We start from the raw sequence: 14,650 nt of genomic DNA, 5'->3' as shown, positions 1-14,650 counted from the left end.
GAAATTGAATCTTAAATCTCTCCTCAAATAATTACATCATTATCAATATGCAAATAATGGTATCATTATCAGTATGCATGTATATTCAATGGTCTATTACTTAAAGCACTCACAAATTGAAGATTCAAGCCTCAAGTATTATAATGTCAGATTTTCAGTAAGCAAGTCAGAATCCTAATTTCTTATTCTGCCTTACATATTCTAGTCTCTATATTCTATTCTCAACTTTATCCAGGAAAAAAATATCTATAGGGATCAAGACACAAGATGATTTATATGAAATAAATTCTCTGTCTTTCTTTCATGGCACAAGATGTTTGCTTCCTTGGTGTCTTGAACCATGCTAGATGCCAGTCAAAACAGTAATGTCTTTCACAGAAGGTTATTGTCTCAATTATCAGTAGGAATCAAATTATTTCAACTACTCTTCCTAATAAAAAAGTCTAACCTCTCTGCAAGCAAAGATACACATGAGCAGAAGCAGGAGAAGAAAAAAAAAAACTGACAAGGACGTGGTCTAATACACACATACACACACAGAGGCAGGCTAGTTTTAAAGGCTGAGATAATTCTCTGGCAACTAATATATACCATATATTAACACACTGGTATGTCTTCTGCTTTTCACAAACTGTTGATAAATTAAGCATGATTTGACAGCCTTACAAATTTCTTTCACTTTTTACCAATTAAGCTTTTACTCCGATATTTCAGGTTCCCAATATTCACATTTAATCATTCTCAGCAACAATTAGGAACCAACTAAGCTCTAAATGCAAGAGACAAAGAAGATAAAAGTCATAGCCTATGGTCATGAAGAACTCAGAATCTATTTTAGTTATATTGTACAATGCATAAGAGAGCAAGCTAGACATAAAAAAGGTACAGGCAATTAGTGATATAAAACATATCAAAGGGTAATCCCTCAAGATTGAAAACAATCAAAAAGCTTTGTAAACCTGAAGAAATTTGAACAGGGCATAATAAGTGAGATTTTATTTAGAGGCAGTTTTAAGAAATAGAAAAGAGCTAGCCCAGATAGTGTGTGTGATCCTGAACAATTTCAAACTTCAGGTTTCTTTATCCATAAAATGGAAACAAAAAGTCTGTAAACTTTCATGAAGTTTCTGCGATAATTAGACAATGAAATCTAAGTACTCAGAATAGCTATTAGCAGAAAGTAGTTTAAAATGTTAGCTATTGTTTCTTATCCTACAACGGCATGAGACATGTTACAAACTAAATCTCTGTATTCCCTCCTGTAAGATTGCTATGATGAAGTCCTTACTCCCCACGTAATAGTTTTCTGTGAGGTGGCTGCATTTAGATGATGTAACAATGGGCCTTAAGACATGATCAGCGTTCCTGGAGATGAGACATCAGAGAGTTTGTCTGATTGACTCCCTTTCTTGCTGTCTTTTCCTTTTCTTGCTGGAGGCTGGTTTGTTGCTATATATTCTGATGCTAATGACTGACCCCAAGATCTGGTTGCTACCCAGTCAAGCAGACATCCATGTACCTCAAAGTGATACTTGTAAACTTGCCTAAGAAATTATTCTTGTTTGGTCAATAAAAAGCCTACACAGGTAGGCAGGGTGAATGGGGTAGGTGTGGCTAAGGTTTGCAAGCTTTGGGGACAGAAGGATTATGAGAGAGAGAGAGAGAGAGAGAAGGGTACCAGAAGAGAAAGGAAGAGAGCTGGAGAGGACATCTCTAACCATACTAGTCTTCCAGTAAAAGGCTGGGAACACCAACCATCCATAAAAACTTAGACCCAAAATTTACCCTGCCTACAAGATGTCTAGAGATAACAATAGGGCAGGCAGATAGAGCAGAGATTGAGGGAATGCCTAAATGATGCCTGACCCAACTGAAGACCCCCCCTATCGGAGAGTGCCAACCCCTGACACTACAAAGGATACTCTGCTAAGCTTGAAGACAGAACCTAGGCCCCATACAAAGATATAGCACATGGGTAGCTTAGGCTTCATGTGGGTCCCCTAGTAAAGGAAGTGGGGGCTGCATCATACAGTGACTCACTTGCTAGCTTTTTTTTTATTTTTTTATTTTTTTTTTTTAGCACTCCCCCCTGCCAGACTGCCTTGACAGGCCACAGGGGAAGAGGACATGCTCAGTCTTGAGGCAACCTGATGATCTGGGGTGGATGGGGAAAGGGAGCTCCCCTTTCCTGAGGAAAAGGGAAGGGGGAGGGGGAAAGAAAAAAGGGAGACACTGGGAGGGAAAGAGGGAAGGGGATACAAGGACATAAAGTGAATAAAATAAATAAAACTAGAGGTCAGTTTCTTTCTGACCTAGACCAACCAGACATTCATTCTTCAGTGATAGGGTCCTAAGAGAGAGGACCAGAAGATAAAAAAATAAGGAGAAATATAAAGTTTGGTATCAAGAGCTCTTTTTTGAACACACTATGTCTTATACCAAGGAAGCTTATTAAGAAGTATAGCACCATTTCCAGGAGGAATACGGAGGCAGGGGGCCAGAGTTAGTAGAAACTCTCATACAATGGGACTAAGTAAGAGAGAAGCTAATCAAACAATGGTGCATAGGAAGGACACAGACTATCTCAAAAACATTATAGACTGAGCACACAGTGGGCTTTGGGCTGATAACCATGGCCCCCTAAGGTTGGAAGAGTTGGGTTCTCAGAATCTGAAGCCACAGCTCTCCCAAGGCCCTGGCCCCAGGCCATTACTAACTCTGCCAAGCATATTTATGTTTTTAGAGGAGATGTGTTCCTTCTCTACATAGCAAGTCCTTGGAGAAAAGCTCCTAAGGCCCTGGCCCCGGGCTTTTTCTGGGTCTGCCAAGCATGTTCCTAGTTTTGAGAAGGAGCTATGTTCTTTCTCCATATACCAGGGGCTCAGGGGAAGACTCAGCTCACCAGTTCAACTCTCAATATCTCTCCATGCTAAAGAGGAAAGGCACATTAACAGCATTTCACATTTCTTGCTCATCTGTGTTTTGTTCACCTGAAACTGCTTCTTCTCACTCCAATACAGGCATCCTTCAGTACCCAGCAGAGAAGTTCCAAGACTCCCAGCACCACCAGATTTCATGGATTCTTGAATTTCTTACATAAAATGGCATGTAAGAATGGACTACTTCCCACATCCTCAAGACTATTTATCTCTAATATACATACAATTCAGATGCTATGTGAATGGATCCCATATTGTTTCAGAAATCATAACTTTACTGTTATGGTCTTTAACTTTATTGTTATAGGTCTGTACATATTTAGCACAGTCAAATTTCTTCCCTGCCAAATATTCTGGATATGTGGTTTGTTAAACCCATTAATTCAGTGCTTGTATATACCGAAGGCTAACTATATATTTTTTATCATTTTCATTTTTAGCACTGGACTATATACTGAAAATCACACACACACAAAAAAAAGATAATAGCAAGTGCTGAAGATGTGCTCAAACTGGCAGTGCCATAACTCTAATGGTAAGACTATAAAATAGTGTAGGCACTTTGGAAAACATACAATGTCATAGTTCACCACATGAATCAGGAATTCCATTCCTACACATACAAGAGAAGTAGAAGCATCTGTCTGCATGAACAGTTCAAAGCACATCCCCATAGCAGCCTTACTAGTAACAGCCAAATGGTGTGAACCCTATAGAAGCTGAAGGTGAGAATGTGGGTGGTACAAAGAGGATAAGGAAGCTTTTGGCACAATGGCGATGCTTTATAGATTATAGTGGCAATTTCATCCATGTAAACTATATTAATATATGTGTACTAAAACATAAATCTTATGGTATATAAAATGTAATCACAAAAAGTGAAGATGTTGAATTTAAAAAAGGAACCAAATAAAGACTCTTAGAAATGACTTCTCAGCTCTATGAGAAAGCAAGAGAGGAATGTATTTAAATGAAATCTAAGACATTTAAAATAAGACATTTTGCTAATAAGTAAAGTATTTGATGCATACATGCTATTTGATTGAGAAATGTTCTCATGTGTTGCGGTTAACTTGATATGGAATTTTAGGATTTATAATGTTATTTCTAATTTGTTGTTCGTAAACACACTAGACATCAAGCAAACTTCAAAGTTAGTAAAAGATTGCAATCTTATCTAGACTGACTCTCGTAAAACAGTCCTCCACATTATTAATGTCTCCTAGCTGTGAACACTGGAGTCCACAATAATGATCCCCCTGATAAGACTATGCCCACTTGTGTAACAGCGGCCTGAATGCTGTCTGATAACCAAGCACATTTTAATCGGCTTTAAAGCCGTTCCACGATGTGGAACCCATATCTGGCACCGTCAGTGACACCAAGAACCTGTGGCTAGACAACTTTGCAGGATGCTTTTTCTAAGCCAACATTGACACAGTTCATCCTCCCAATAATTCTATAAAGATGGAATTAACTACATTTTGTTGAGAAAAATGACAGAGGCTTCAAAAGAATAAATGGCTTATAAGACAGAAGATGATCTCTGCATCTGTCTACTAAAGCCTCCATAACAAAGTACTATATGCTGAGTGGCTGAAACAACAGCAATTTGTTCCTTAGAGTTCAGGAGACCAAGTTCCGGTGGCAGTGTTCCCTCTGGCTGCAGATGCTAACCTTCTGGCTGAGTCCTCGTGTGGCAGGGAGAAAGATGCAATCCTATCACAAGGACCCACTCACAGTCTCTACTAAACCTAGCTGCCAAAAGCATCACTGCTAACCGCCATCACAGTGAGGTTTGGACTTCAACACACAAATTGTGTATTGTTAATTTGGTGGTTTGTCTGTTTTTGTTTGTTGAGGCAAAGTTTCATGGAACCCAAGATGACCTTAAATTTGCTTTGTAGCAAGGCTGGACTTGGACCCCTGATACTTCTACATCTGCCTCTCAAGTGCTTGGGCTACATGCATGCACCAGACAAGATACAAATTTTTAGGGACTATAGTTCAGTCTATAGTAATGTTCTTGGTGAGACAATTTATGTGGGAATGGGGGAAAGTAGAGGAGAAAGAAAACTATAGGAGAGGATGAAAACAAAGGCTACCTGTGGGTCCTGAACAAGAAGTATACAGAAATTTTCTACTATTTCTACCTGTGTATGAAAAGACAACATACAAAAATCTAAAAGGGGAAAAAAAAAACCCACAAATTCCTCTTGACATCCTCAATGTACTTCTACAGAGGCAGCTGACAACTTCAGATGATTCATTGGGAACAATAACCATTTTGCTGACCAATATCAAGAGATCAGGCATAAAGGATTTCAAATAGATCTTCCCAACACATCTCCCTGGAAATTACTTCCTTTTGCCTCATTCACACAGCTCATTTTCTATATCACATAGGGAAACAGAATGCAACATTTATATTTAATTTTCACATAATCCTTTATTCTGTATATAAGTAAAAATACTTTATAAAAATTCAAGCTGAGCATGGTGGCATACTCTTTTAATCCTAGTACTTGGGAGACAGAGGCAGAAGAAACTCTGAGTTTGAGGCCAGCCTGGTATACGGAAGGAGTTCCAGGACAGCCAGAGCTATTTAGAGAGACCCTATATGAAAAAAAAAAAAAAACAGTAAGAAAGAAAGGAAGGAAAAGAGAGGGAGAGAAAAAAAATGAAAGAGAGAGAGAGAGAGAGAAAGAAAGAAAGAAAATTCAAGAAACTATGAATATGCTGAAACAGTCTTTCACCAAATGTTCTGACTGTAAACATTCACGTTAAAGCAAAATCCATTTTCTTTGTCAGTGCTTAAACAAAAACAAAACATGTTCTGTAAAAGAGCATTGCATTTTCTCATTTTGAAGGTGTACGCTATAGCCAGAAATAGACATCCAAGCTTTCTACACATTCCAATTCAATTTTTCTTCCTCTTACATAACTCTCTTCCACTTTGACATTCTCAGTGTGTAGTAGATTAACGTTAAAGATTGCCAGTAAATACTTGCTGAGCTGCTAGCCGCTGTCTAATGACGTCCGTATTCAAATATGCTTCACTATACCATGTCATTTAAGCTTCTTCACAAAGAAAAACAAAAAAACTTATACCGAACTTAGGAAGCTTACCTTGCCAAAGAGACTAGGGCTAACAATTAATACACATTCTTATAAATTAAACCTAAAGAATTCATCACTTCAGAAATTCTATTTTAGCTGATATTTACTGAGCATATGTACTCACATACTTTTTATGGTAACATTTCCCATGTTATCGCTAATCCTTACTGATAAACTAGTTATTGAAGGGATTAAAATAACTTCTCAGGAATGGTGTATGTTTCTAAGTAAGGGGCAGAGCTAGGTATTCAAGAACATATATATTATTGAATATGTATTATATATAATATATATTATAATGCAGCAAAGGTGTGCTTTCATTAATCAGTGTTAGGTAAGGCTTGACAGCTTAAGCAACTAGATTGGGAGAAAACCGCTTCCCCTTACCACTGTGCATCCTGGCCCAGACATCTCGTTCACAGTCTCTGCTGGGTGATCCAAACAAATTATCAGCCCTGGGACTTGGGGGATCAACCTAGAGGAAAAAGGATTGCAATGTGAGAGGACACTTTAATGGTCCCTTCCCATTCTCAGTCTTACAGCACTGCTGAACAACCAGAGCATATGCCACACAGCAGGTGAATCCTACAGTGCCTCTGTGTTCCAAAGTCAGTGCTGAATCACTTACTTACAGTGCATTTTCAACAAAGTTGAAATTAAACACCACCAAAAAAAAAAAAAAAAAAAAAAAAAAGAACAAATTTCAGAAAAGACCCCTGTGCCCAGATTTTTTGGTTTTGTTGCTCTTCTTGTAAAGCTCCTGTCCTCTCCAGGACTTACTATTTCCCACTTTTTTTCATAAGATTCCCTGCACTCTGCCCAAAGGTTGGCCATAAGTCTCAGCGTCTGCTTTGATACCCTACAGGGAAGAGCCTTTCAGAGGCCCTCTGTGGAAGGCTCTTGTTTTGTTCTCTGTTTTCTCCTTTTGATGTCCATCCTCTCTGCCTTTCTGAATGGGGACTCATTGATGGAGATAACCTAGAACCCCTGCACAGACATAGCCCATGACAGTTCAGTATCCAAGTGGGTTCCATAGTAATGGGAACAGGGATTGTCTCTGACTTGAACTGATTAGCTTGCTCGTTGATCATCTCCCCCTGAGGGGGAAGCAGCCTTACCAGGCCACAGAGGAAGACAATGGAGCCACTCCTGATGAGACCTGATAGACTAGGATCAGAAGGAAGGAGAGGAGGACCTCCCCTATCAGTGGACATGGGGAGGGGCATATGTGGAGAAGGGGGAGGGAGTGTGGGACTGGGAGGGGAAGAGGGAGGGATTTGTGGAGGGGTACACAGTGAATAAAGTGTAATTAATAAAAGTAAAAATTTTAAAAAGAATAAATTTGTGGTCAAGTACGTACTGCCCCTGTTGTTTCTTTTTTACTAAAAAGTTACAGAAAAGAAATATAAAAACGTCCTAGAATGATCTCCTCTGCCTTATTTATAAAGTTTACCAACTTTCTACCTGTTTTAGCAAACACATGGAATTCAGTGTCTTTGCTTTGCTGAGCACTTTGTAGTTGACAAAGGTTAACTATATTTTCTAGCTATAAACAAATATGTCACAGAATTCCTACAAGTCAACAGTAGCAGTGAAGGAAGATTCTAACGTGACAAAAAGACTTGAGTAGACATTTTAAAGGATATTCACCAACACAGGAAAAGACGATTAGCATCATTATTCAGTAGAGAAATGCTCATCAAACCACAAAGAGATGCCACTCACACTCACCAAGAGGACTGTAGAGAAAATTAAGCAGACCTGGGCTAACGCCTGCCTGTTTCCAATAGGCCCTAGTTCTAAACCTACCACACCACCACAGAAAAACGAAAGAAAAAACAAAACAACATCAAAACAGAAAAGCGGAGGTGCAGTGAGAACGTAAGGAAACTACAACCCTCTTACACAGCTGATGGGAATGTAAAATGTGCAGTCACTCTGAGGAACACTTTCGCAAGTCTTCAGGTTAAATATACAGTTGCCACATGATGAAGCAGGTCTGTTCCTGGGTCTTTACCCCAAAACATTGAAAAATGTGTTTATTCAAATCCTTGTACAAAGGTTGCTCATTAAAGAATTGTTTATAGTAGCCAAGAGTGTAAGCAACACAAACATCTATCAATAGACATGTAAGCAAAGGAGACGTCTATCTATACGATGTAATATTATCCAGTAATAAGCAGAAACCAAGCGCAAACACCTGCAACATCAGTGACTTGTGCTAAGGTCAGTCTTACGACTGGTTAGATGAAAAGGCACAACAGGCAACCTGACAGAGAAGAGACGAGGGGCTGTGAGAGTGGGGCATGGGCGTGTGGGCGCGTAGAACGGTAGCACTGCATGGGCACATGCTACCAGATGGGGAAGGTCTTAAGGTACAACATGCTAATCCCCATGGTACTACTGAATTGTACACTTTAAAACAGAATGGTAAGTGTGTGTGTGTGTGTGTGTGTGTGTGTGTGTGTGTGTGTGTAAAATCACAAAAGAAAAAGATTCTACAAGTCATAAGTGAAAAGATGGCTGTTTGACTCACGTAGGACAATTGCAACAATGTATTTCAAGCTTGTTAACTGATTCTGAAAGTCACTTCTTGTTTATAATTGTCTTTTAGCCAGGTACTGTTCATTTTATTAAGGTTTTATATATGTGTGCATAAAATTAAACATCTTTTGCTACCAATTTTCCAAGTACTTCTGAAACCACGAATTCACTCTAAACCCAATTTTCTACATGTATACTTATTTCTGTTTACAGAAAAGCTGATGAGAAAAATCTCTTAAATCATAAGTTTTTGATTGCTTTTATTTGCTTGTTTTCTGAGAAGGGTTTTCCTATGTATCCCTGGCTGTCTTAGAACATGCAATGTTAGACTAAACTGGCTTTGTACTCACAGAGATCCACTTGCTCTTGCCTGTCAAGTACTGGGAATAAATATGTATACTACCATAACAAGCCCTTGATATCTCAACAGCATGGTTACCAAAACGAGATCTGGATAATACTGTAGTTAACACATCAACATGAATGGGGATAATTTCACAGAGCTACAATCAGGAGAAAGAGAATTGGTTTTCTCCATAGAAAAGCCTTTTGACAGGTTATATTCCCAAGTGTATACAAATATACATAGTATATATGGGTGTCAGATATGCATACATAGGTTGTTGCTTTAATCCCAGGTGTGGGATGTGGGACTGACCCAGCTAGTCCACAACGACAAACTATTTGTCCTGTTCACGCTCTGAGAGGAGCTCTTTGCCAGCTTCAGGTAGTTTAAATCTAAAGACTCTGGAGCAAGAATAAGTGCCAGAGTCCAAAAAGTGTAGAGGACCTCTGAGAAAAAACAAGGCTGCACCTGCTTCCCCTTGATGCTCCTGGTTGCTATGGTAAGATAAGTTGGAGATCTCCGAAAAGAGAATTGGGCTGGCTCCAAAGAACCTGAGGACCCTAACCAGCAGGAAGCAGCTAAGAGAACTGCGCCCACTAATCCTTTTTCTCTACTACCTGGTGTTGGGGTGTTGGAAGGGATTGGGGTGGAGTAGGAAGAGCAAGATATAAGAAATGTAAATAAAAAAGTATGACAGCATTCATATATATACATATATATATAATAATTATGGAAGAAGTTATGGATTTGGGAGAAGCAAAGAATCTGGAAAGGGGAGGTGAGGTAAGTAATATACTGTAATATAACTACAGTATTTATATATGAAACACACAAAATTTTCCCTGAGGGGGAGCAGCCTTACCAGGCTACAGAAGATGACAGTGCAGCCACTCCTGATGAGATCTGATAGAATAAGATCAGAAGGAAGGAGAGGGAGACCTCCCCTATCACTGATAGGGACCAAATCCCTATCAGTGGATTTGGCATGCGTGAAGAAGGGGGAGGGAAGGTGGGACTAGGAAGGGAGGAGGGAGGGGTTTATGGGGGGACACAAAGTGAATAAAGTGTAACAAATAAAAGTTAAAAAAATTACTGTTACGAAAAAATGTAACTTAGGAAAATAAAAACACTTATAAAGTATACTTTTTCTAACACTGCCACTAAAAGTATTAATAAACACTTCAAGAGCAGTTGTTCCCCCAACATTTCTGTGTCTACCTCCCATAATCCTTCTGAACTTTCATATACAAGCATTTTAGTTAAGACGAAATTGATTATTCCTTCAAATTAGGAAATAGTATATCCTTTCTTTTCCATTTAATTTGTAATTCTGGATGGTATTAAAGTTAAGAGCATTCTCAAATTTCCATCAGGCACACAAGCAAACTAATGTCTAAATAATGTTCTACTGGACCAAACTTGTGATCAAATTAGAGAAACAAGAATAGCTTTAGGACTGGAGAAGTGGCTGACAAATTACGAGCACTAGCTACTTTTTCACAAGACCCAGGTTCAATTCCCAGTGCCCACATGGCAGCTCACAACTGTCTGTTACTCCAGCTCAAGAGGACGGAACATCCTCATACAGAGAAACACCAATGCACATAAAATAAATTTATATATATATATATATATGATTATTAACAGATGTTACCATATTATAACATACATATGTATAAGATACATATGAGTGAATTCTTCATTCTTTTAAACTAATATTTTTTAAATTAAAAACTGGTGACTGTAAATTTTTTAATAAAATTAAAGTGTATGTATCTTATACATATGTATGTTATAATTCACTCATAGGCAAAACAAAGATGGTACGAAATATTGCATAATTTAAATTGTTCTTAAATAGTGTCACAGAAAACTCAAGAACTTTCAGATAAAGTACACGGCCACATTCAAAAGTTATTTGACTTCCAAATGAATGTATTCCAAATAAAAGTTCTAAAAAACATGAGTATTTTAGAATTTAAGAATAGTAAATCTATGGGCCACAGATATAACCTAGAACTTCGGCTCGGATGTGGCCCGTGGTAGCTCAGTAACCAAGTAGTTTTCCAAAGTAAGGGGAACACAGACTATTTCTAACAGGATCTCAAGGGCAGGCTGTTTGACACCCCCCCCCCCAGGGGAGGAGCAGTCTGTTAGGCTACAGAGGAGGACTTTGCAGCCATCCCTGAAGGTACCTGATAAAACAGGGTCAAATGAAAGGGGAGGAGGTCCTCCCCTATCAGTAGACTTGGAAAGGGGCAGGGAGGAGACCAGGGAGGGAGTGCGGGGTTGGGGAGGGAATGAGGGAGTGGGATACAGCTGGGACACAGAGTTAACAAAATGTAACTAAAAAGAAATAAAATGTAAAAAAATAAAAAAAAAAAAGAATAGTAAATGCTTGCTTCTACAAGCATTTTAGCCTAGACGCTTATTATTAGTGTATATGCAAATATACATTTCTGTTACTAAGGGAGAGTTTCAGTAGAGTTGCTTTTAAGGTAAAAGAACTTTACAAAACTTCAAGAAACTGAGACAGCCTGTGACTGAGTGTTCTGACTGCAGGCACTCCGGTTTAATCAAAGTCTATCATGTACACAAAGCTCTAACTTCCATAATAACATAAGGCTATGCAGAAGGATTAGAACTAATCCATCCATAATTCGAAAGACCGTCCTACGCATGCACATCAAACAAGAGCTAACTTCAAAGATTCAGGATCCAAAGCCTTCCCAAAGGACTTGTTCTCAAAGGACATCCATTTCCACTATCATTCTTTAAAAGACTGGATGGGTTCCTTTTTATAGGAAACTCTGCTTTCTCTTTTAAAATTCTACTTTAGCATTTTAGTATCAACGTCAGTTACAACCAGGTTCAATTGTGGAGTTATAACACTGCCCCCTGTGTGAAGTGAGAGGGAATGAGTACTTAAAGAGTCCATAAGGCATTCATAACAGCTTCATCTGTCAGCATTAAAGGCGTAAAGGGGGAACAAAAAGCATATTCTTTTTTTTTCTACTTCTCTTTTTTGTTGTTGTTTATTATAATCTAATCACTTTGTATCCTGGCTGTAGCCCCCTCCCTCGTATCCTCCCATTCCTACTCTTCCCCCTTTTCCCCCCACACCTCTCCCCTAGTCTATTGATAGGAAAGGACCTTCTATCTGACCCTAGCCTATCAGGTCTCATCAGGACTGGCTCAGCAGGTCTTCTGCTGTGGGCAGACAAGGCTGCACTATCAGGGGGAGGTGATCAGAGAGCCTGCCACTGTGTACATGTCAGAGACAGCCCCTGAGCTCCTTACTATAGAACCCACATGGAGTCTGAGCTACCTATGGTCTACATATGAGCATGGGGGCTAGGCCTTCTCCATGCGTGGTCCTTGGTTGGAGCATCAGTCTAAAAAGCATATTCTTTAGTTAAGTTAGTTTTCTACCTTTAGCTGCTGGCTAAGTTTTCAAGAAAAGAAATTATTTATATGAGCTGCTTATTGAAATCTGCTTCAGCATAATATTTCAGTGGCAGAGTAGATTTGATAAGTTTCAAATGGAAATGCTTATGAGCACATACATGTCTAATCACAAATGGAGGCTTATCTGTTTCCTTTTTGAATTCATAGGGTCCCAGGTTTAAATGGGCCAGCCGCCTCCTGGTGTCTTCAGAGAGCTCACACATTCGTCTCTTGGTGTAGGGCGATGGAGAATGAGACTTTGAAGAAATTGTAGGCTGTTCGTAGTTCTTGGTGTTCATGCAGTATTTACTTCTCTCGGGTGACTTGGACTTTTTCTTCTGTGATCTTGATGTTCTGCATTGCAGTTTGCCGTGGGATTTTTCAGCTGGAGCTGAATGGTAAGTAAATTTATCCTAAGCATAAAAAAATAGACATTCATGTGGGTAGAAGGTACTTTTTGAAACTCTACAGTTAGGGGGAAAAAAGTTTAAGAGTAACTCAAGGTACACAAAGTCATCAAAACCAACTGGATCTATCATCATCTGTGCTGACCCAGGAGAAAGCAAATACATATTCTCCTAGTTAATAAAGTTGACTGTATCAAACGTCCTTCTTAAGTCTAATCATGGGCTTAATGAATATTAAAGGCTAATGCTTAATCACTTGCAAAATTCCAAGAAATAAACTTATTTTCAAAAAAGTCAAAAACTTATTTTTCAGTAAATTAAAAAAATAATGTGTAAACAACATTGATTACATTTACATAGTCGAGTGATGGGCTATTAAGTTTAAAAGAACTACATTTAATTTTTAAAAGCCCCTGCCGAGTATGGTGTGGTTACTCAGGCCTGACCTGGCTAGGATGCTAAGGCAGTATGCCCCTGGGCAACAGAGGACCCTTGTCTAAATACACTTATCTAGCTGGGTGTAAAATCATTAGAAGAAAACTACTAAAAATGTCTTATTCATTCTCTTGTAATCATGTATAACATAAGTACAACACAAGAATCTCTAGCACTTTATATTTTACTGAAGTGTTTTACTCGAATTACAAACACTATATAGGAGTGTAAGATCCAAGTCATCTTGGATCTTGACAGATAAAAATACTATTTCATCTTTAACTTGACAGATAAAAATACTATTTTATCTCTTGACTTATATTGTTTATAAAACTAAATACATATAAAAAGATTATAAACTTTAATAACTAATACTTCCATCTTAATATAAATCTGGTATCAGTGTGAGATTTTTAAGGTAAAAAAAGACTCAGACACATCTGGCTACATATCTAGCCACATGGGTGCTGAGTCAAGAAGGCTTCCAGATCCCCAGAGTGTTAAGTCAGGCTGGGCAAAGGAAGTGAAGCCTTGCCCACATGAAAATATGATAAAAATGACAACAAATCTAATAGCTCCAACTTTGCTGCTACTCAGGTAATCCTTCATTCTTCTACACTCTGCCTTACAAATGCCTTAATAGTTAGATTGTAAATAAATAATATATTTCTTCTAGTGTCATATGATTTTTAGTTAAAATAAGCTAAAGATCTTTTCTTTCTGACTTCAATCCCTTGAAAAACTAATCCAAATTTCTTCTCCATTTTCTCAACTCTCTTCCTTATGTGCGAGGACTAAGTAATTAAAATATAAATATGAATCAAAATAACAGCCATCTTTCCCAAGCCCAAGATATAAAAGAAGAAATGAGAATATCTCTCATGTTCTATACAGGCCAGTACATCAGGCCATTTTCTTTCTTCTGTGGTGGTGGTATGCTCCAGGATCTTCACCCGCGGTGTCCAATGACCCCAGAGGGTATGGCAGAGCTCTTTTATACCTTCATCCACCTCTATGACATCACAATGACTCTCATAAGTAAGTTATTCTAGAACTTTGAGGCTCCCTAAAACATTTAAGCAGTGACTCCAACACCTGGGATTTGGCTCATCTTTAATTATCCCTGTCAAACATGTCTTGAATCTTTCCTCTACAAATCCACTGTATCTACAGTGTGTAAATCCCTTTTACTCAACCTCTTTCTTCTACTCTGTGTCTATTGTTAACCCCATTTGTCACATCAGTCCCCGGACTTCTATCTCTTTGTTCCTTACATATTTTTGGTTTAGACACAACTAAATTCCTAAAGTGATGCTTCAGTTGCTCTTTACCTACCCACCTCTGATTATACCAAATCTTAAGATACCAACTCTACCTCCCCTTTCTTCAGTAAATTGTTTGACTCATGTCCA

General features: G+C 38.5%; 1 protein-coding gene across 2 annotated transcripts in view; it reads right to left on the bottom strand.

Moving 5' to 3' along the window:
• Spata6 (spermatogenesis associated 6) overlaps positions 1 to 14,650 on the bottom strand; it is a 90,854-nt gene that overhangs the window by 31,698 nt on the left and 44,506 nt on the right. For both annotated transcript variants that reach the window (XM_055628951.1, XM_055628952.1), the window contains 2 exons: positions 12,516 to 12,809; positions 6,447 to 6,534 (listed from right to left, as the gene is read on the bottom strand). In XM_055628951.1, coding sequence (XP_055484926.1) covers positions 6,447 to 6,534; positions 12,516 to 12,809 — 382 coding nt within the window. The remainder of the gene's footprint in view (positions 1 to 6,446; positions 6,535 to 12,515; positions 12,810 to 14,650) is intronic.

Source organism: Psammomys obesus, unplaced genomic scaffold, assembly GCF_907164565.1.
Source record: "Psammomys obesus unplaced genomic scaffold, mPsaObe1.curated_primary_1811, whole genome shotgun sequence".
NCBI lineage: Eukaryota > Metazoa > Chordata > Mammalia > Rodentia > Muridae > Psammomys > Psammomys obesus.
Note: the sequence above shows the minus strand (reverse complement) of the source record. Positions and strands in the feature narration are given on the sequence as shown.